This window comes from Xenopus laevis, chromosome 1L (genome assembly GCF_017654675.1).
Source record: "Xenopus laevis strain J_2021 chromosome 1L, Xenopus_laevis_v10.1, whole genome shotgun sequence".
Taxonomy (NCBI): Eukaryota; Metazoa; Chordata; class Amphibia; order Anura; family Pipidae; genus Xenopus; species Xenopus laevis.
Genome location: NC_054371.1, coordinates 15,457,619 through 15,482,447, shown reverse-complemented (window position 1 = coordinate 15,482,447; position 24,829 = coordinate 15,457,619). Strand labels below are relative to the sequence as shown.

At 39.0% G+C, this 24,829-nt stretch overlaps 1 protein-coding gene across 5 annotated transcripts in view; it reads right to left on the bottom strand.

The window, feature by feature from the left end:
* ctnna2.L (catenin alpha 2 L homeolog) overlaps positions 1-24,829 on the bottom strand; it is a 1,040,499-nt gene that overhangs the window by 834,304 nt on the left and 181,366 nt on the right. For all 5 annotated transcript variants that reach the window (XM_041580668.1, XM_041580677.1, XM_041580652.1 and 2 more), the window contains 1 exon segment: positions 10,152-10,318. In XM_041580668.1, the coding sequence (XP_041436602.1) occupies positions 10,152-10,318 (167 nt within the window).

Here is a 24,829-nt window from a genome sequence, read left to right as displayed (position 1 = left end):
ATATGCTACCCAGCCATTGTAGTCAATGTGGAAGTCCATTGCAAATGCCTTGGAGAACATGCTTGACCTTTAATGAGATTCCATACTTCTGATGTGTATTCTTAAATTGGCCATATTTGTCCAGTTGATTCCATCAGCCAAACAGGGGGCTGATTAATCAATAAATACCCAGATGTAGTCTTCCATTTTTGATTTTTTTTTTGGTGGCATTTATGAGCAGAGTAGGATACTTCAATAACAATTGCCCAATATAGGTAATGTCCATATACAGGGACCCAGTGTGTGCCAGTCCTTCAGCTCATATCAGCTCCACTATATTCCATCAGCTCAGTATAAAATGAAGAAGGGAGGTGCAATGTTTCTTTTTTTACACTCCACCATTATTTTAACCTGGTGAACTCTCTTAACAAATGTGCAAAATATATCAGTATACTAATCTCTTTATAGCGCCAATCATATTAGTATATTATATCTTTATAGTGTCAATTTGCATCACAGAATGGTACAATAAAGACTAATAATAAATGAGTAATAGTGAGTATTGCGGTCACCCGCTCCAATAACTCAATGGATGGATTAGATCTTACTGTGCCAAAAACCAACTGAAACAAAAAATCGTTATATAATGCTGAGAGGGGGAAGTGCAGAGTACAGAAACATTACAAAGCTTGATTATATTTAGAATGTTTCCTATTTCCATGACATGCAGCAAATAATAAAAGTTATTTTCCTGGTAGTTCCCCTTTAAAGCCAATGCTGCTATATGTAATGCTGCCACTAGATGACAGTAGAGTATGCGTTATATTAATGCTTTTTCACTAGAGCTGCCTGTTTTATAAATAAAAAAAATACTCTACAAAGAACCCATAGCACGCAGAAACAATGTTTAGATTTCTTAGTTAAACCATGTTCCATATTGTTATTGCTCATTATTCTCATTTGCCTGAGATCCGGTAATGCATAAAATCAGATTGTTCATAGTTACCGGTACAAGCCGTAAGTAAAATCATTTAAAGTTGACATTTTTTTTAAAATAATTTAATGTTATTTACAGCTTCATACACAACAGCAACTAACTCCCTAGGAGCCCCTACATGGACTGTGCTTAAATCCAGTTTCAAACTTCTAATACTGAAAAACTACAACAAAAATTAAAATAATGTTTTATGTCCTGCAGCACCTCTAAATTTCCTTTATTTATATAAGAATGTAGAGAGAGAGGTAAATAAATGTTAGTAACTCCCAGTGCAAGTTGTCCATCACTGCCCCCCACCCACCCAGCACCTGTATCTCAATGCTAGATCGGAAAGTAGACTGAAGTTTTGATATAATGGCCTCATGAAAGGTGTGTGAGGTTGTTCTCATCCAGTATACTGTGAAATGATGACTGAGGGGGAGCATGGGCATGAGTTAATTACAGCACCCATACTATTCACTGGCTCATTACTTTCTCATGGTTAGGATTTGCTCTAACACATTTCACAACACTGCTCTAATACTATAAGACCACAAGATTTTGGCAAAAGTCCAGAATGTTTCCTCATCTTGTTTCTTTCAAGCGTTATTATACTTCCTTTCCTAAAAATGTATTTACTCTACTTCTACTATAAATCAGATGCTAAATGTACCCGAAGGGCACTTACGTCATGGAATTCTCTAATGAGAGTTGTTTAAGTTGTGGTTGGAAACTTTATTTGCAAGATAAGAAATAAATTGTCATGATGTTAAACAATAATCTGAGGATTTAATCCAATTTCCATTTAGGGGGGTCATGAAAAAAATTCTACACTGTTGGGGTCATATTAGTGCCATATTCCAGCGAGGTCAAGTTTGTGTCTGGTTTCAGTGAGGTCAAGTTGGTGCCTGGTTCCAAAGAAGTAAAGTTGGTGTCTCATTCCAGTGAGGTCAAGTTTGTGCATATTCTTTCCTCAATACAGTAAGGTTAGCTTGGTCCCTCGTTGGGAGCCTTTTTTTTTACTATTTTAACTTAAAGGGCCCAAATTCTCCACCAGTGAGGTCAAGTTTGTGCCTCATTCCAGTGAGGTCAAGTTGGTACCTTGTTTTAGTGAGGTCAAGTTTCTGCCTCATTCCAATGAGATCAATGTGATGCCTTGTTCCAGTAAGGTCAAATTGGTGCATGGTTCCAATGAGGTCAAGTTGGTATCTGTCAAGGCCCGAAGGCTCAGTTTGGAGTTGAGGACCAAGGAGGAAGCTGTAGGCTTCAAAACACAGTTTGTGGTACAAAATGGGGTCAAGAAGAGAGTAGTCAATCCAGGCAAAAGGTCAATTCAGGCAGCAAAGGTTCTTAGCCAGGATACAGGCCGAAGTCAAGATCAGTAGTTCAATAATAATAATCACACCCAGGAACACAACAGAGTTAAACCTATAATCGGGCAATGGCTGAGATCTTCTGGCATCCTTTTATAGGTGAATTTTTGTGCCAAAACGCATGTGATGACATCATGCGTCACTCACTGATGTTGCGCGTCAACGCTGCTCGTTTTGACGCCGGCGACATGACTTTTGATGCAGGCATCATGATGCTGCATCCAGATTGACGCGCTGGTGTCGGATAGCCACGTGGTTCCCCCTGGGCACCGCCATGGAAGGACGCGCCATGGAAGGTGATCGCTCCTTACAGTGTCTCATTCCAGTAAGATCAGGTTTGTGCTTCTTTCCAGTGAGGTTAAGTTGGTGCCTCGTTTCAGTGACATCAAGTTGGTGCCTCATTGCCTTTGTTATCATTTAAACTTGAAGGACATTAACTTTCTCCACTGAAATTCTCCACCAGTGAGGTCAAGTGTGCCCCTTGTTGGAGGCTTTGTTTCCATCCTCTGGATTATATTTGTAGGGGTTTTAGAAGGACTTTAATTTGAATGTCTCTTTTTCAACCCAATTGTATACTTTGGGGGTAGTTTTACATACTGGGTGGCTGAGTTTAAACAACTTGGAAATATAGAAAGATGAGAAGATGGAAGCACTGCTTGTGCATAGTTCTGCAGATTCAACAACTGGGTCTTACTTTGTTGAATCTGAATTGTGTTGGGTAGTGTTTGTGGGGTCTTGCCCTACTCTTCAGTTATAAGGAAGGAAATTCCAGACAATCAAAAACAATCAATCAAAGATATGGAATTCTCAGCCTTTTGGTTGTTGGTAAAACCCTCTATCGGCAGCAACATCGGAACTGCTCAATTCAGTATGAATCACAGTGATTGGGAAAATTCATATTGATGGGGAAATCAATTCAAGTTGATTTACTTTGCCTTCTACAGGAGTTCCCTTGTGATTTGCCGGCAAACTGTAGTTGGTGAACAGATTTACATGGATTCCATGTTTTGCTGTGTTTGCAGCCATCTAATTCTCTTTTATCTGAGGAGTCCGAGGCAAGTAGTTCACATCATCACCGATGATGATGTTTGACATTTGGTTAGCAGGTGTTTCATTGGCCTTGCATCTGTAATTAAAGGGGATATACACCCAAAAATAAAATGTTGCTTAATGAAAGAAATAATATTTCTAAGCAACTTCCCAATATACATTTATTAAACTATGTCAATGGTTTTACTTATTTGTAAATGTAATTGCTGTTCAGAGCCGTATCTGTCGCTCCATTTTGGTCTCTTGAAACAAAGTATCAGTAGTCAACCTAGCATGATTCTTCATGACTCAGCTCAAGGGACAGAAAGGGATGAACGCATGCTGCTTTCTCTAGCAATTACATTTACAAATAACCTTTTCACTACTGAAAATTTCTACTTCATGTATATTGGAAAGTTGACTTGAATCACAATTTATTTCAGGAGGCATCATTTTAATTTTGCATGTATATCACCTTTAAGTTTGTGCCTAATACCTTAGAAGAGAGTGGGGGAGGGGAGCAGTGGCACAATTTTATGGTGGGATTGGATTCCACTCTGCTCACACTTTGTTTGTGATATACATTCCCTTTGGGAGTGGATCAGCATTGACTACCTCTCAACCCTGTATTAACATTATGAACATTTTATCAATAGAGAAATATATATTTGCTTACAACTGTCGCACATAGTAAAGCTCTGCGGCTTTTGGTTTTTTTTTTTCCTTTAGAGCCAACATAATTAAAAGTCCAGCACATGAATTTCTTTTCCATTTAAGACTATAAACAGTCATAAATCATGAAGAAATGTGCATTGCATCTGTCATCTTCATAATAAAGCCCTGGCTCCTTGGGATACAACAAACCTTTGAAGCCAGAACAAATAACGGAGCAGTAAAAGGCTGTGATTATTCCTCGTAGAAAAACTCTATGTTTCCTGTCCTCAGTTAAGAGAAATATATATATATATTTATCACCTGCGAAAGGGAACACATTGCAGATCTAAATAATTGTATTTAATATTATTTCATTCGCTTGGATCAGAGTGACTGTGTAAATGCAGCGGCTGCGTGATGAAATATTAATCAACTTCACTCTCATCATTTACTAATAAAAACAGAAGGCAGAACTCGCTCCTCCAATTAAACTTCTCAATCATTTCCTTGCACAGCAGGGGGGAAAAGAGGAAGGAAACAAGTCATCAGAAATTAATTAACTGGGATTTCTACGGATGCAGGTGGAACTCCAAACTTTCTTTATCATTCTTCTATGTCTTCTCCATAGAAGATTCTGAATTGATTGTAACACTGGATGACTTGGGAGTCTCTAGGCAGTACATCAAAGAAGACTCTTTCTGGATGATGTTGGGCAGCCTATGGGGATTGTGCTAAGCCGTGCACTTCCTAGGGCTGGTCATTCCGATATTGCCTCTAGTTTTGCACTGACCCACCCAAATAGTAGGTGTCTCTTTGGGGGGAAGTTTTCTTCCAAACCATCAAAGAAGACTCTTTTTAGATGCTCTGCTCTCATTTTCCCTACAGAAATGGGGACTGGTTGCACTAGATAGGTGCCGAAAATAAAGTGACAGCCCCATGTATCCCCTATTTCTTATCTGGTCTTCTAGGGCTCTCAGCAGGGTTGTAACTAAAGAGGAGGAAGACCCTGCAGCTGCAGGGAGGCCCAGGAGGTACAGGGACCCATGAGGCCCTAAATAATGTGTCATTTCAATATATATTGGTAAAACTGAAAACCTCTGGATATTAAGGGGGGCCCGAAGATTAATTTGCTGTGGAGTTCAATAACAACTAGTTACCCCACTGGCTCTTAGTTAAACAACATGAGACCTTTTCCTTAATAAAACAACATCATGTTTTCATGGGAGATCAGTTGACCTTTCACAAATTCTACAATGAAAATAAATCAAAACTGAAGTCTTGCCGCAGAACTTTCTGTGGATGCACAGGTTGCTTTTCCCAGGCCATGTATTTATTTTAACTTTTATCTCTCCAATTCTCTGTTGCTTCTGTAACTCCTCTGAAACGTGCCAAGTTGCCACTGAAAGGTCTTCTACTTTCATGTATCTGATTTTAATTGAAGTGTTAAATTGGTGTCCCATGGACCAGAAACCATACAGAGTTTCATTTAGTTCCACATAAAAGACTTTTGAATCCAGTAATTCCTAATTAGCTTAGCAAGAAAAATGTCTGCCCAATAGCATTGTGGTTAATTTGTTTGCTCTCTCTTTAATGTAGAAGGAATCCCATACTTTCACAGGCGCAGCTTTTTTTTGACCAGAGGCAAAGTCTACTCATCTACTGGATTTCAGCCCATAGGAAAATGAAGGTACATTCTATGGCCATAGGCACATGGGAATTTATGATCACTCCGATGTTCAAGGTTTCATTAAAAATCAGAAACAATTACCATGTTCCTCTCCACCAAAACCAACTTCACATTCTGGTGCATTTTTTTGCCATTCCGTAGAAAAGAAAGTGGCTTCAAAAGTGGAGCAGCATAATGATTGCGTCTGTTTTCTTTAAGAGGGTGAACATTGTATTCCCTAATGGAATATTGTTCTGCCATTTGGCATATTCATCTGAAACATATACTGTAAGTCAGCTTTGTAGAACAACGGGTCAGATTCAATTCAGTGAGAAAAGGGTTCATCATATGAAACGTCATGGACACGATTCAATTTGAGATGCAATTCAATTCAGAAGAAGGTATCTCATGGTTTATCACTTGAAAGCTCTACTGAAGTCTATGGGAAAAAACTGGAGCTGAATTTAGAGAAAAGTTTTTCCTGCTGAAATTGAATCTCGTTCATGACTTTCACGTGATAAACTATGAGATAACTTTTTCTCAATGAATTGAATCTGGACTAGGCGAATTTCTGCCTGCAAATAGTTTTGCGGCACGGCAGTGAAAAATTTCGCCAATTTGCAGAATTTTTGGCGAAGCGAAACAGGACAGATGCGCCCATCACTAATCTGGACCATTATAATGCTTCAGGCCAAAGCATTGTCAATATAGTTCTCCCAGAGAAGAGAACTGTTATGTAACATGAACTTCAGGTTTCATCTAATTCCACCTTTTCTCCAACATATTGTTGCAGCCCTGGCAGTACAGAGAAATTGTACCTTAAACTATGTCAGTAAATACTGACTACTAACATGTCGATGCCTTAAATTAGAATATTCCCCTGAATGGGTGGACATGGGGGCTTGCAACTCTATTGAGACGCAACATTTTTCATAGGAGGCTTCCACTTAATGTGGCTGTTAAATAGGCTACACATTTATTTAACAATGCATTACTAGACTGGACCTCCAAGTAGAATATATTTTGCAAAGCACAATCCTTCAGGAAAATGTGAGGGTAGTATAGTAGTGGTACTATGGTAGTATAAATTGCCTATGCATTATATTTGTGCATCTATATTTTCAAAATCAGTTCCAATTTTGAAGGTTTTTACTACCCCTTGTTATTATTCTCCAAAGCATTCTGTCTCCTTCTGTGCAAAACTTACCATTTTCACTCATCTACATGATTGTGTGTCTGAAAAACATTTTTTGGAGGGGAGAAATTTGATAGAAAAGTCAATCAAAGTGCCCAAATACAGTATTTCTCAGAGGGAAGCCTCACAGCTATATTAATATGCTAAACAAATATCAGATGTATTGTTTTAATTATGGAACACGCTTACGGCAAAGTAGTTTGATTTAATAAGTCCAACTGAAAGGAATATGATTATTATTCCCATATTTTTAAGCACTTAATTTACAGCGGTCATACACAGGCCATTATCCTGTGCTCTCTGACAGATGAGAGTGCACGAGGGGCCACACATGAAATAGCCACCTTTCTTTTGATCCAATTGTTTAGGCTGAACACTCAAATGATTATAACAATGGAGAGTAAAGAAAAACATGCAAGTGTGGCTCATTTTCCTTTCCTTGTCTGTTGATGCACTGGCCAATAAAGTCCTCAGATAGAGGACCAGCTGTACAAAAAACATCAAGCAGTAGAAAAACAATGCCAATCTATCCACCTAGAAAACCAACCCTAAGCCAGGGCATAAAGCCTCATTTACAAAGTCCTCATCCATGGCCGACTACCTGAATTAGGATCCCAGGAGGAGACTATACCTTTCAACCTTGGCTCTCATCTGGCTGCCTTGGCCACATTTCTACCTACCTATCACTAGGATATCAAGGACTGATGAATAGGGAGCCTGAAGAAGTTGCTAGATAGATTTTTGAGAATGTCTTCTATACAGACTAAAGAACTGATGAATAAGGAGCCTGAAGAGGTTGCTACATCGGTTTCTGAGAACTTCTTCTATACAGACTAATGCTCAGTGATCAGTAATTGCCTAAAGTGTTTCCAGTTACTGCCATAAATAACTGCCATAAATATATTTATCATGTATGTAATTTAAGTAGACTTGACATACATGGGCAAGAAAGATGAAAAGGGATAGAAGTAAATAAAACAACTGTCATATATACCTTCCTCTACACAGCACTGTCCCCACACTACCCTTAATTCTGTCTCTTTATCCTTTTTTTTCTATCCTGAATCTTCGAATCTTCGAATAAGCTATTTTAACTTATATGAAGCCAAGCAAGGTAGATGCCAGGGGCACCACTACAACCCCATACAGTAATTCAATGCAAGCGGCAGTTGATTATCTGTGTCTCACTGGGAGCCGCCTGAGTAATTATAACTTGCTTGCATCTTACATTTCCCAATAAACACGCACATGAAAGGACCAGAAAATACTTGAAAGTGCCAACAAGATCTTGGCAGGGTTAATGAAGCCAAAGTACATTTTAAATGCTACTAATAGTACAGTAATTTCCATGCCACTAATACATTCACCACTGAAAATTAACGGCCTCTCTAAAACTGTCAGGACAGGAGAAGTGGAAGGTATTTTGGCCTTTTCGGCTCTATTTATTTTTAATGAGGTGCTAAGGAATCTTTAACTATTTGTATGCTTATTATATTATTTTCCATTTGTTTTTGCCTGATTGATATATTAAGGTCATTTTGATTTTATGTTGTCCTCCCTAGAGTCATTTCTAGAAAAGCTACCAGTGTCACTGAAAGCACTAACTTATCCTGAATTTACCTGGATAAATTAATGGATAGATTGCACTTTAATTCCTACCAACATAACTACATTTATAATCATTTTCTTTAAAGGTAAGGGCATTTTTGGTAGCTACTGTATATGCAGTTTTAATGTCCTTCTTGACCTTGACATGGCCTTCTTGGTCATCTATAACTTTAAGAAGTTTAATGGCGTTATGCAATAGAAGCAAGATGATCTTTTGGAAATTGACTGTACAAAATATTCCTTGTGAGATCCTAAATCTCTTTTATTACTGCATATTGGATCGTTCTTCTTCTGAGCTGAATGCCTACACAAAGTTTCCTCCATCTGTAAATGCCAGTTATGCTACTCCAATATGTTGTGCTGTAGCAGGATGTTTTTTCTGTGGATATTGTAAGTTGTTAGCTTTAGCTTATCCCATAACTGTTTCTATAACCGAGAAAAAGAGGAGGAAAAAAAACATATTGATCTAAAGGTAAGTTTACAAGAGTAATTACTTTAATTAGATTTCCCAATAGTATCCTTGGGTTTATTAACTCTCCTAATAAAGTGGAGGCTTAAGTGTTTTGCCCTGCAATAAATTGAAAATGATCTACTTAAGAAGAAATCAGCAACTTATTCAAACCACTTTTTTTCACGAATAAAGATTGTGATCTATATTTAACACCTTACAGCTGGGAAGGGTGCAGACGAAGAACCTCATGTACATGGTAACCATTTTGCCCACCAAAACAAAACAAAACCCTCCAGGAAAGTCTAAAAGCTCCCACAATGAATTTCTCTAATGCAGCAAAAAAGCAGATGAAAGTCCAACCAACATTAAGACCTTTTTAATTAATGGGCAAAGGGGCATTTGCTCAAGGCCCACCAGAACTGACATAAGCAAACCCTTCAACTGCTATAACCTTTTACTGAATCATCCACCAGATACGGCAGACCAGTAATTGTAATCATTTATAAACATATTTGAAATTTCTTGAGACACATTTTGTCATTTTGGTTCATCAGCTCCATGGCTGTTGGTTCTGAGCTGGTGCACATGGACCATTCTTGTACTATATAGACTATGCCATTATTGCCCGTCTTATTGTAGTCATGTTAACAAACATTACGGTACTACTACCATAAATGTTTTGGGTGGCTGAAGGCTGCTCACCATTCAGATCTTTGTTCTGGGCATCTGGGCCGCCCTTGCTACACCAGGTCATGTCCCTGGCATTCCAGCCAAGTATTTGAGTGTAATAGAGGTCCAAAGCAATGTTCTACATTAGAAATTAGAAAACCTATTGAACCAAATCAATATTCTACATGGGAGGCGCGCGTGTTGTTAACAGGACAAGAAAGAAGGAAGTGTTCACCATGGGAAAGTGAACTTTTAAAGGAAAGACCACTAAATGCCAATGGTTGTTGCTAGAATTGTAGCAAATGTTGTTGGATTGTGGGAACTACATAAATCAAGGGTGTCCAAATCATAATTCTTCAACTTTGTCTTTGGGAGGTATGATGCAAATAAAAGCTGGACTGTTACAATTGAGATAAGCCTGAGGAATGTATTAAACATGCAACATGTAAGAACCTAGGGCTCCTGTGTCTCCTACATTATTTGATATTGGAATTGCCTTTGAATATTTATGAAATATTATGAATATTTATGAAACAATATTGTATACTTACAATTTTTAGGTGAGTTAAGAGTCTCATGACATCAGCCATATCTGCCAAGATGAGCAATCGGGTGACAGCAGAAAGGAGCGCACGGGCCGCCCTCACCATGGTACCGCGTTTCACCGAAGAGCAAGGATCATCGGCAAACTCCGAAGAGGCGATTCTCATAGTCTCTCCTAAAGCAAAGCAAATGAGTATGTAAATTATATGAGTCCTGACAAAACCATGTGCTGAAATTACTGTAGTAATTACTGTCATCGTCATACGACACTTGTGTCCATTCATCACCACTGAAACCAGTTTCAGTTTAATGAATTCCTATTCTGCCAACAACACAGATATTCATAGCATAACAAACCTCTTTCACATAATTACCCTTTGCTTCCCAGTACGATAAAACTGACATTGCAGAATTGCTTCTTTACAGGATATAATCAATGCAGAAAATGTAAATCAGACGTTGGCTCTGCTGTTCTCATACATATGTAAACAAAACTGTAAGGATCCAAAAAAGGAGACACAGTTTTACTGATACTCCAGAGACATCAACTAACCCATGTCATGAGGGTGCTAATGATTCTTCACAAGGGTTAGACTGGTGTGTCGGGGGGTCCACCAGGAGTGTGACTGTCAGGGCCCTCCATGAAGACTAAAGGGCCTTCTTCCCAGCACCTAAACTCCCACTCTCCCAGCCCCACACCCGTTGTGCAATCATCGCACGTACTTCCCTTCTATCCTGTCATTTGATCCAGCCAGGGGAGAGGAGAGTGGGCGGTCTGAATGGGGGAGCAGGTCTGGGCTGGCAGGGCATATTAAAACTGGGGCCCACCAGGTTTTTTCCCGGTGCCTGGTATGAAGACACTTTTTTCATTAGATGGTGACTTGAATAAATTCTAAAAAAGCCCGAATGAGATTTGGTCAGTTAATGATACTTAAAAAATACCTTCAGCTCACCCAATAAGTAGTTGATCAAAGCCAGGGTTTGTGCTAGTTATCGGGTGTTCTATGAGCATGACAATGTTCAACCTAAAAGTGGAAGTTCTACATCTAAGCATAAAATTGAGTTTACGTCCCAACAAACATTGGGTTCTTCTGATTCTCTGGCTTTGCTTAAAATGAGTAGAAACACAGAACTACAGTGATGGTCCCCAACAAACTTGAAACTACTCTGAAGTTGGGAACTGACCAGCATCAACCCTGGTTTTGCTCTAGAACCCAGTGGATGAGCATCAGGTTATAGGCATTCAATTCAAGTTGAGATAGTAGGATTTCATTCCAGAATTGGTTGTTCTGGGTCACTAGATCTTGGCTAGCATATTATTTTTTATGTCTCATTGTAAATATCCATGCAGCTGGTTTAGGACACTTCTAAAGTGAAACTCAAGTACAATGCCCCACGCAGTGTTCAAAGTATAAAGTGCAAAAAAAGGGCTGCAAATGTAGTACAATGGTGGGACAAAAGTGACTACAGACCTCTATGCTCCTTTTCAGAGTACAGAGACCTGTGGCATGTCCCTTGAATCCGGCACTGCCCGATTAATCCAAGAAGAGGAAGCACCAGGAGGCAAGTAGGTGCAGCTCCACCCACCCCTATTTTGCAGTTCAGAGGTGCATTGTAGGGAGAGTCAGAAAGTCCAGCCCCTAGTGCTTCACCCCATGGAGACTAAATGACCCCCTATTAGTGTTGAGAAGTATTATTTCCTTGCTCAATGATTAGTACTACTGCCTTGCACTGCCAGGGGTCCCAATTTGATTCTAAACCAGATCCCACTATCTGCAAGAAGTTGGTATGTTTTTCTCTTGGTTACATGGGTTTCCTCTGGTTACTCCAGCTACAGAAACATATTGTAAATATGATAGGGACCTTAGATTGCAAAGCTGCAAATTACTTTAGGGCAAAAATTTATGGGAATGTTGAAAAATCTTGTAACTGGCATTATATCAATAAAAGATAACCCTAACAATATTCTGAATAAGGATTTGAAGAAGGGTAGAAGGAAACATAGTCTGGATTTTTAATGAAATTTCTAAAGTTGGCGCTTGCATAGTGAACAGGAGTTTTGAGTCTTTGAGAGATGTACAGTATAAGAAAGGGATTGTGTTTATTTAAATGAAATTATTGCAATAAAGTTATACAATCTTTCCATCTGAGTCATCTGTTTGAATTTCTGTATGTTGAACATTTTCCTTCGCAAGAACTCAAACACTTTTTGTTTCTACAATACAATCACATCTCACAACACAAATTTCGTGTGTCTATTTTAACTCAGCTTTTCAGGCTTAAAGCAGTTATTCCCTGCCAATTGAGGAAAATCATTCCGCAAGTCAATTTGTCAAATGACTACCATTTCCTTCAACTACCCAGCTTGATTGAAGGACTGCCGGGAATTGGAAGAAGGACATGGATTTCTAAGATAACAAGAGAACCCCCCCCCCCTAGTTTAGTTTATAAACCACATTATTTACAGGGAAAACTGTCCTACCAACCCAACCTTACATCCTGAGCATCTGGAGACACATGGCATCTCTAAGAGTCAGGACATACCATTCTGTAACCCTATTCAGCCTCATTGAATAAACATTTTACTCTTTTGTCTATCTTCAAGTGCAAGAATAAAAGAAGCCTTTTTGATCCTTAATCTTTATATACATTCTGCTATTCATATCCCAGACATTAGTACTTGATATTAGTGTTAACAACAGTTTTCAGAAGGGAAATTACCAGCACATAAATATCTGTTCTGCTGGAACATTCATGGTTGAAATAACAAGGTTAGCAATGTGACAAAAGATCAACGTTGTGTTTATCAAGCATTTAATTTATGTAGAGCACTGCAGTATAATGCATCAGTACAAAAAAATCGTCTAAGCACTCAAGCTAGAGCATTTGTTATAAAATGCATTTTATTGGGGGCGGTGCTCTATTTTTTGGCAGGTCTTTGGTGGCAAACTATAACCCTAATGAGTCAGGTTAAAACAAGGGTCCACAACCTTTTACACACGTGAATCCCATTCAGAGTCAGACGGGCCAGCCGGACACCAGGGAAAAAACCCAGTGTGTCCCGCCAGCCGAGACCTGCTGCCCCATGAGGAACTGAACCTGAGCTTCTCTGTGGAGCAATGTGTTGAGCATGTGTGTGCCGGGCCCAGGAATTGTAGGTCAGGAAGGGGCCCCCAAGGAGTGCCAGAACAGCCCTTTGTTTGCAGCCCTGGTGGACCCACAAGGCTCCAGTCCCACCCTGAACACATTCAAATGGAAATAGTGTTGGGGAGGAACACAAGCAAGACAAGTTCCAGGGGTGCAAAATAAGAGCCAAGATTGGCTATTTGGTATCTCCAACAGAAGGCCCTGGTTGTCATTAAAGCTGGATTTTATGCAACCACCATTTCTGCAACACCTGCTTTGAGGCCACTAAGAGCAACAGTCAAGGGTTTGGTGAGCAACGTTACTCATGGTTGTGGACCATTGGGTTAAACTTTTGCAGTGATCCCCAACCAGTAGCTCGTGAGCAACATGTTGCTCTCCAACCCCTTGGATGTTGCTCTCAGTGGCATCAAAGCAGGAGCTTATTTTTGAATTTCAGGCTAGGAGGCAAGTTTTGGTTGTATAAAAACAGGTGTACTGCCAAACAGAGCCTCAATGTAGGTTGACAATCCACATAGGGGCTATCCAATGGCCAATCACAGCACTTATTTGGCACCCCAGTAACATTTTTCATTCTAGTGTTGCTCCCCAACTCCTTTTACTTCTGAATGTTGCTCACGAGTTCTAAAGGTTGGGGATCCCTGGGTTAAAGGGTGCCATATAACAGGGGAGGGTGATCTATATGTTATTGACCGTTCCTAGAAATACCTCTGTCTGCATCCCAATAAAAGTTGACTTTAAGATGGACTAACTCTTTAACATAGTTTATTTGCCATCACGGCAAAGATATGCATCAAATGCATAGGAGCCCAAAATGCCAGCCTCGTATTTGCCCAGGTCTCCAGTTAAATCTTCTATATCAGGTGAAAAGGTTTTGTTTCACATTTCTGGGCTGTGACAAATACTTAACATTTCCACTGGCTGACGGGTCCTGACAGCAGAGGAAAAGTATTTATAAACCCTGAATTATACAGTGCAGACCATGACTTACATCTTAATCCTGTCATGTCAAGCAGTTGCCCTGGCTCTGAGTCTCTACAGGGTCCCACAGTTATTAAGTCACAGCGGAGCTATAGGAAATTATAAGAGGCCAGAGGCAGATGCTAAAAGTAAGGAAATGAAAGATGTGTATTGTTCCTTATAGGTGGTCTGTTGCCTATTGGGGGATGATATCAGTGGCACATTGTCTATGGCTTGTATTTGGTCCCTATTAGGGATGCACCAAATCCACTATTTTGGATTTGGCTGAACCCCCAAATCCTTTGTGAAAGATTCGGCCGAATACCAAACTGGATTTGAATCCTAATTTGCATATGCAAATTAGGGGTGTGAAGGGAAAAACATTGAGATTTCCCTCCCGCCCCTAATTTTCATATGCAAATTAGGATTCGGATTTGGTTCGGGCCGGGCAGAAGGATTCGTCCGAATCCGAATCCTGCTGAAAAAGGCCGAATCCTGGCCAAATCCTGAACTGAACCCTTGATTTGGTGCATCCCTATGGACTACAAGTCTGCACTAGCTAATGCCAAAATGATTATTGCCAATCCCCTCCTCCTTGGGGCAAGGGTTGACCAACCATATTGATTCAGACTATAATACATTTATAGAAAAAAAACTCTACCCTAAATTATAATTATATTAGAAGTGACTGAGGGGCTTTCTGACCATATAAAGACACAAGGCTGCAGGCTGAGTTATACAGGGAACTCTGAGTATCACTCATGTATTATAAGGGATAATGTACCCCCTACTGTAAATGATAAGGATATTAGAAGTCACTGAGGGGTTGTTCTGTGACCATATAAAGACACAAGACTGCAGGCTGAGTTATACAGGGAACTCTGAGTATCACTCATGTATTATAAGGGATAATGTACCCCCTACTGTAAATGATAAGGATATTAGAATTCACTGAGGGGTTGTTCTGTGACCATATAAAGGCACAAGGCTGCAGGCTGAGTTATAAAGGGAACTCTGAGTATCACTCATGTATTATAAGGGACAATGTACCCCCTACTGTAAATGATAAGGATATTAGAAGTCCCTGAGGGGTTCTGTGACCATATAAAGGCACAAGGCTGCAGGCTGAGTTATACAGGGAACTCTGAGTATCACTCATGTATTATAAGGGATAATGTACCCCCTACTGTAAATGATAAGGATATTAGAAGTCCCTGAGGGGTTCTGTGACCATATAAAGGCACAAGGCTGCAGGCTGAGTTATACAGGGAACTCTGAGTATCACTCATGTATTATAAGGGATAATGTACCCCCTACTGTAAATGATAAGGATATTAGAAGTCCCTGAGGGGTTCTGTGACCATATAAAGGCACAAGGCTGCAGGCTGAGTTATACAGGGAACTCTGAGTATCACTCATGTATTATAAGGGATAATGTAACCCCTACTGTAAATGATAAGGATATTAGAAGTCGCTGAGGGGTTCTGTGACCATATAAAGACACAAGGCTGCAGGCTGAGTTATACAGGGAACTGTGAGTATCACTCATGTATTATAAGGGATAATGTACCCCCTACTGTAAATGATAAGGATATTAGAAGTCACTGAGGGGTTGTTCTGTGACCATATAAAGGCACAAGGCTGCAGGCTGAGTTATAAAGGGAACTCTGAGTATCACTCATGTATTATAAGGGATAATGTACCCCCTACTGTAAATGATAAGGATATTAGAAGTCCCTGAGGGGTTCTGTGACCATATAAAGGCACAAGGCTGCAGGCTGAGTTATACAGGGAACTCTGAGTATCACTCATGTATTATAAGGGATAATGTACCCCCTACTGTAAATGATAAGGATATTAGAAGTCACTGAGGGGTTGTTCTGTGACCATATAAAGGCACAAGGCTGCAGGCTGAGTTATACAGGGAACTGTGAGTATCACTCATGTATTATAAGGGATAATGTACCCCCTACTGTAAATGATAAGGATATTAGAAGTCCCTGAGGGGTTCTGTGACCATATAAAGGCACAAGAACTAAGTTTGCAACTTTTTGTGCTAAACAAATGTTGATTTAGGTTTTTGAAACAAAGTTTCCCCAGAAGTATTAATAATTCATCAGTCTGACAGTTTCTGATTATATTGAAAACTGTCAGGATCTGGAAATGATGGGGAGTTTACAGTGTATCTTCTAGTTAGGCTCTCAGTGCAGTGAAAGCCCAGTTTTTGTATAATGATGCAGTTTGATGAAAAAGCAAACTTGCTTAACAAACATTTTCATCATATATTAAAAGTTCTTTTCTGGCTGAAATAAAGTACATTTTCAACCGCATTAAACAGGAAGCTCGTTGGCAATATTTTGTTACCCAAGATGCCAAGGAAAGGGAAAAAAAAAATCAATTTTCTAGGCCGTATAATTAAATTAAAGTTTCTAGACCATATAATTACCTCACAAGTGGAAGAAAAGGAAACAACATGAAAACGGCACCTTTGGAAATTGTGATTGACAGGGCAGCTAATAATTAATATTGCCGACGTGCCTGCGTTAATGTGGCGAGACGCTTTTTATCTGACTTGGGTCTGCAACATAAAAATTCTCATTTAAGTTGTGTTAGCATTATAAACTCTTGCTCTAAACTCTGAGCAGGATTCAGGAAACATTAAATACCGCCCACTTGCTTCCCACGGCTTCATTAATAAAGCATAATGTTTGTACAACGATTAGTTATTCAGTGAGATTCATCAACTTCCAATTATTTCCTTTAGCTCTGAATCCTCCTACAATAAAACAGTAAACAGATGTGTATAATGATCTTGTTTGATCAGTGTTGTTCTATGGCACAGGTAGACATACAGGTAGAGGCATCTCCGTGATTTTTTTTCTTTTTGCAACTTTTTTGTTGCAGCAAATTTTTCCGCTGTGAAATTCGCCTTGAAGCTGTGGCTGGAGAAAAAATTCGCTCATCACTAGTGGTAAGGTCTCAGTGACACCCAGGGGCGATTCGCCAATGAGGTGAGTTGAGGCTCTCGTCTCAGGCGGCAGCGCCCCATTAGGTACTAGGGGCGGCAAATTGCTGCTCCTGGTACTTTAAGAGCCGAATTTCTGGTTTTCAAATCGGAAATTCGGCTCTTCTAGTGCAGAGAGCGCAGTTAGGCTCTCTGCGCTAGCGTCCTGGCGTCTCTGTCGCTCTTGGACCCCCTCAGGCGCAAAAAGGTAAGCGCATGGGGGATGGGGGGCGGGAGCAACTGCTGCTGCCTCAGGCGGCGGAGGGGCCAGGATCGCCCCTGGTGACATCACAAAATAGTTTTTTCAAGGTGTTCCTGAAGTTCAGTCCTTTAGCCGTTTCCTTCCATTTTCCAACCGGTAAAAATGAAACTTTCAAAAATGATGAAACAGCGCTCCCTAGGAAGCTCTGGGAAAGACAGCAGGAAAAATGATATATATATAGTGCAGTATTTTTTAGGGATGCACCGAATCCACTATTTTGGATTCGGCCGAACCCCTGAATCCTTTGTGAAAGATTCGGCCAAATACCGAATCGAATCCGAACCCTAATTTGCATATACAAATTAGGGGTGGAGAAGGGAAGATTTTTTTACTTCCTTGTTTTGTGACAAAAAGTCATGCAATTTCCGTCCCCGACCCGTAATTTGCATATGCAAATTAGGATTCGGTTCGCCCGGGCAGAAGGATTTGGCCCGAATCCGAATCCTGCTGAAAAAGGCCGAATCCTGGCTGAATCCCGAACCGAATCCCTAGTATTTTTTGCTTTTTCTGTAACACTTCTTTGTGCTCCCCTTTTCATTAATTACTAAAAATTAAACAATTATTTTTCACCCATGTCTTTTTTTGTTTGTTTAAAGCAACTTTAATCCACTTGTGAATAGAAATAGGGTTAACCTTCCCTTCAGAACTTTAAAACCACTTGTACACCAGGATGGGTACTTACAAACATCTAGTTAAATATCTCGCTTTCAATGAAAAACATCTCTCTCCTGTAGTCTGTCCGCTTTAGTCTCTAGGAACAAATGCGCTAAAAATAGTGTAAAATCGTTTTTTTTTTATTCCCAAATAGATTTGCACTCACATAAATAAAATAAAATGTGCTTATCAGTCAGTCCAGTTCCCAGTGAGCTTCCTATCGAGTGCTGTTTCACCATTTTTGAAGGTGTCTCAGTGGTTAGTAGTGAAGGGCGAATCTGTGGCGTTTCACTTCGCCGAATAATAATTTGCGAATTTATCAAAGCATTTGTGAAAAGGCGAAGAATTTGCTTAATGCATTGAAGTTAATGGGCGTTAAAATAATTATTGATACTCGACAATTTTGACGGGATCGACAATTTTTATACACTCAACTATTTTGTCCAATTGCAGACAATGGCCATAATAATTTTGATAAGCGACAATCACCCGTAATAAGCGACGGATCACCCGTAATTCATATGAAGACTACCTATGTTTTGAAAGTATTGTTGTATCAGCCATCCATATCCCAGGAGTAGGGATGGGCGAATTTGACCCATTTCGTTTCGGCAAAAATTAGCTGCCGGTGAACTGTTGCCGACACCCATTAAAGTCTATCGGCGTCAAAAAAATTTGTTGCGTTGTGAAATTTTTTTGACGCGCATCTTTTTTTTTTTTGACAGACGATGACATATGGGCGTAATTTTTGCGGCGAAACGAGGCAAAAAGATTCGCCCATTCCTACCCAGGAGCAATTAAGTACTCATTCAAAATCCCAACCTAACTATCCCATAAGTTGAGCTTTTGGAAATTTTTAGGAGAACACGTAGACATCCTCCCTAAATCTGACTCTAAGGGGCAGATTTATCAAGGATCTAATTTCGAATTAAAAAAATGTTGAAATTTGAATTAAAAAAGACCAACCGAAAATTTAAAAAATGTTGAAATTTGAATTAAAAAAGACCAACCGAAAATTATTTAAAAAACCGAAGGGTTTTTTTTGGGTGAATATGCTGCTTTTGTTCAAATTTTAATCGCATGAATCGAAGTAACAGCGCAATTGATCGAATTTGATTCAAAGTTTTTCCAAAAAAAATCTTTTGATTTTTCAAAGTCCACCAATTGACTCCAAATTCTAGGTTCTAGGAGGTGCCCCATAGGCTAAAACAGCAATTTGGCAGGTTTTAGATGGAGAATGGTCAAAGTCAAATTTCTAAAGAGACAGTACATGATAAATTTTGATATTCGAATTTTCAAACTTTTTTCAAATTCAAATCGTATTTGGACTATTTCCTAGTCAAAGTACACAAAAATTTGCTTGAAATTAGAATTTTTTTTAATTAGAATTTTCACTTTGACCTTTGATAAATCTGCCCCTAATGGGCTATGGCATATAGCATCTCGAGGCCTTGCAGATAACATGTTGTGCCAGTCATTTTTCATATACATGGTTGGGGAAGGTGCTGACTAGTGCTGACACGAATTTGCAATGAATTTCCGTGTTTTGCAGCAAGCAAATTAATTTCTGATACTGCGGCGACAATTTGCTGGCGGAAAATCCACCGTGTTGAAAAAAAAAAAATGGCGCCTTTTAGAAATATCACTCGCATCAAAATTGTTGCACGTCAAATTATTCATAGGCCCATTGACTTTAATGCATTTGGACCAAATAGTCGCATCAAATTAACACGCATCAGAATTATTTTGACGCCCATTGACTTCAATGTGGTTCGCAAATTTTCCGCCGTTTTGTCAAATTTCATAGATTTGCCCATCACTAGTGCTGACCCTCAAAACTGAGCATAGAGATAGAGGGGGTGCGGTTGTGCTGGTGATCTTCCATGTTATCCAGCCACATTTCATAAGGAGGCTAGTCTTAGGGTAGAACTACACGGACCATTTCCGCGTGCTTCTGTCGGGTCCGACGCTGGGCGACAAAACGCCCGCATCAAGTCGGATGAGACAGGAAACAAGGTAAGTAATACAAATACAAACAAGGTAAGTAATACAAAAGTCCGATGGTGTTGCAGCGTTAGTCCGACGCAACACGACTCTCGGATCTAAACGTTACACGCTGCGTCTGCATCCGACAGTCGTGTCGCGTCGGACAAACGCTGCGACACCATCGGACTTTTGTATTACTTACCTTGTTTGTATTTGTATTACTTTCCGCGTTTTGTCGCCCAGCATCAGATCCGACAGAAGCGCACGGAAATCGTCTGTGTAGTTCTACCCTTACGTTCTGGGAACAACTATTTTAGGGTGGGAAAAAATCAAAGAGAAAATGAAATTTTCATTTGCTTTTATGGTGATGGGTATAACCCCCTGTCTGTAATAAGAGGCACAACGTTTGCCCTAGTAATCTGTACTAACCAATAAGATGTATATTTAAATAAAGCTAACAAATAAATGTAACCTGCTGCTTGATTTCTATGGGTTACTTGACAAGCGATAAATGTAAGACATTACCCACTCTGAATGTCTTGTTACGTAACCCCAGAATTAAACAAGAATACTTGCTACATTAATTATAAAGTAACCCTAGATCACCGCTCCCTATGCTCAGCCATCTGTGGCATAAAATGTTAAAGGAGTTTAACCTCTCTCTCATTAATTAGTATCCAAGTACTAATTACCACTTGAAAATCTATTTTAGGTATGTGGGCACTTATCCCCAATCCTAACCCTGCTATGATTTATACCTCCCCCTCTCTCATCTAATTCTCCATGTGACTCCCACTTCCTCAGTTGTTTGTTGTATATTCAATATTTTGAATGTTTTTAGGAGACCAAGGGGCCGATTCACTAACTTCGAGTGAAGGATTTGAAGTTAAAAAACTTCGAATTTCGAAGGTTTTTTTGGGCTACTTCGACCATCGAATGGGCTACTTCGACCTTCGACTACGACTATCGAAGTATTCGAAGTAAAAATCGTTCGACTATTCAACCATTCGATAGTCGAAGTACTGTCTCTTTAAAAAAAACTTCGACCCCCTAGTTCGCCATCTAAAAGCTACCGAAGTCAATGTTAGCCTATGGGGAAGGTCCCCATAGGCTTGGCTAACTTTTTGATTGAAGGATATTCCTTCGATCATTGTATTTAAATCCTTTGAATCTTTCAATTCGAAGGATTTAATCGTTCGATCGAAGGAATTATCCTTCGATCGAACTATCTGCGCTAAATCCTTCGACTTCGATATTCAAAGTCAAAGGATTTTAATTCCTAGTCGAATATCGAGGGTTAATTAACCCTCGATATTTGACCCTTAGTGAATCGGCCCCTAAATGTATTATTATAATTATTAACGACATGTATCTTTATAGCACCAACATATTGTGCAGCGCTGTAAAATGATCTGTTCTTATACAAAGAAATCCCATGAATGACATACATAGAACAAACAGAGTTACATACATATCAACGAGTCCCGGTACAAAAGGTGAGAACAGCCCTGTGCAAAAGAGCTTACAATCTAAAGTGAAAGGGAATGAGACGCTAAAAAGCCTTTACACGCTTTACACTTGTTATAGATATAGCAAGTGGATTGTAAAGCATTTGAAGATTGAAATGGAGAAATAAAGCTGAGCAAATAGCAAATTTAAGTTAATTTATATAGTTCTGTCGGATATATAAAAAGACTTTCAACGATATAATTTTTTTTTTACCGCAATGAAAAGTAATAATTGCCAACTCTACTTCAGGTTTCTGCCCACATACACTTTCATACAACTATTCAACGTGTAATAGATTTCTGATCTCAATGTGTAAATTCCAACAGAGTTACTGTACAATGAGGGAACTTTACATAAAGAAATGTCAAATTCCTCAAATAGCGTGAATTCCTTTCATGATAACAAAGCCTTCATCTGAAATTGATCCAATATAATGCAGCAAATGGGTTCATACTCTAGTTTAAAGGTATAGTTCCAATTAAGATTACATTTATACATATAATTGCGCTAGAAGGCCCAACAAACGGCTTGTCCATTGTCCTTTCTCCACTAAAGTTGTAGTTTAACTTAAAATTTATTTTTAATGTAATTTTTTTATGGCAAGATCATTTTCAATTTAAAAATTAGGATTTTTTTTCTTAACAAGTGACATTTTGGTTACAATGTCAGATTTAAAAGTAAATGTCTACACTAAGGGGCCAATTCACCAAGCTCGAGTAAAGGATTCGAAGTAAAAATACTTCAAATTTCAAAGTGTTTTTTGGGCTACTTCGACCATCGAATGGGCTACTTCGACCTTCGACTACGACTTTGAATCGAATGATTCGAACTAAAAATCGTTTGACTATTCAACTATTCGATAGTCGAAGTACTGTCTCTTTAAGAAAAAACTTCGACCCCCTAGTTCACCATCTAAAACCTACCGAACCCAAAGTTTTTTTGATCGAAGGATTATCCTTCGATCGTTGGATTAAAATCCTTCGAATCAAACAATTTAATCGTTCGATCGAAGGATTATTCCTTCGATCATTCGATGGAACTATTTGCACTAAAATCCTTCGACTTCGATATTCGAAGTCGAAGGATTTTAATTCCCAGTTGAATATCGAGGGTTAATTAACCCTCAATATTCGACCCGTGGTGAATTTGCCCCTAAATCTAAATTTCTGTTTCAGTTATGACTGGTGACTTTTTGATTCTAAAGATGAACAATAGAATTTCGCACTAATTACCGCCGGCGAATAAATACGCGAAACGTCCACGAAAATTTGCTTAAAACGGGCGTCAGTGTCAAAAACGGACTTCACCGTCAAAAAAACGGACGCTGGCGTTTCGCAAATTCTCCCATCACTAATGAACAAGCCTCTTGAGATTTGAGCAATCAAACCATTAGGGGCAAATGTATTTATTTGTAAGATTTTGCCATGGTCTGTGTAAATAGCATGGCGACTATTCAGCTGTATCACCATTAAGTGGGTTATTTACTAAAATCTGATTAAATCTCATTATTTTAACAAAACCAAAGTCCCATAACTAATTTCACCTTCAACTTAAAAATTGTATTGTACAGTTTTTGGGTTTTTTTTCCCCTGAATTGTGTCGATTTTTTGGGATCTTAGCCTGAAAAGCCCAAAATTAAGGGATTTTCAGGCTAAACACAGTGCAGACAACTATAAATTCAAATTAGGATAGGGACCACTGCTATTGACTTATACACAACCCCCGGCAGGTCTGAGATGCAGGATTTTCAGATTTTGCAACATTGGGCTTTAATACATTTAGAAAAATTTGAGTTTTTATAAAAACAAAATGAAATAAATTCAAGTTTTGCCCGAAAAAGCCTGACTAGATAAGTTTGGAGTTTAGTAAATAGCAGTAAGATCTAAGGTAAGGAGTAAGGGATTTTGTTGGGAGTAAGGACTGGTTAAAAAAAGAATCTTCAAGACAAAGGATTATTTTAATTTTGTAACTTTGTGCTTCATCATACAGACAAATGCAACTGAATGTTTTTGTATTATTTCCAATACAGGTATAGGATCCCTTATCCGGAAACCAGATATCCAGAATGCTCCGAATTACGGAATGGCTGTCTCCCATAGACTCCATTTTATCCAAATAATCCAAATTTTCAAAAATGATTTCCTTTTTCTCTGTAATAATAAAACAGTAGCTTGTACTTGATCCAAACTAAGATATAATTAATCCTTATTGGAAGCAGAACCAGCCTATTGGGTTTATTTAATGTTTAAATTAATTTCTAGTAGACTTAAGGCATGAAGACCTAAATTAAGGAAAGATCCGTTATCCGGAAAACCCCAGGTCCCGAGCATTCTGGATAACAATTCCCATACCTGTACTACCATTTCCTGACATTGATCTAAATTTATTTTAGTGTATTTACAATAAAAGACATTTTTTTGTTTTTATTTATTGAAGCATTGGAATATCCTGCAAAAACATGACATACAAATCCCTTTAGCTCTAAGCAGGGGATTCTTGTGGATGTAGCATTTATGCTGCGGGGGATTTTACCGATGTTAATGCAATAAGAAGTTAACCTGCCATTTCATACCATTGGCTGAATTCAGAAGTTGACTTTTTGCTAGACAACGGAATACAGTTCATCGATCCCTGTGCATTTGTACGTTCAGCTTTCTGTCTGTTTTGTCAGAGCAAAGAAAGAAAAAAGAGAAATTTGCCCATGGCAAGATCATAATACTAGTCAGCGCCCTGGTGAGTGGTTTAGCTGTCAATACATGGAATGTGAAGCATCAGGGTATCACTAGATATGAAGAATGTACAGAGTACACTCAAAAATGAAAATGCCATAAAAACTTTCACAACGTCTGTTTCTAGAAAGCATAAAAATACCTATATATTTTGTTTCTCTTAAAATGTATTATTCTTTATTTATATAGCACCAACACGTTTAATACAGACTTTAGAGAGACAGTTCATCATTCCTATTTATTATGGACCCCATTACATGGAGTTCTCTAGTCTCTGACTTTGCCTCTCTATCAACCCAACTAAGATTCTCAAAGCTAAAGTTCTTATTCAGCCCTAAATACAACATAGATGTTATAGTTTTGGAGGACATCGTGTTGAGGTGCAAATGGACAGAAGCCCAAGGACTAGCAACTATAGACCATTTCTCATCAAGTTCA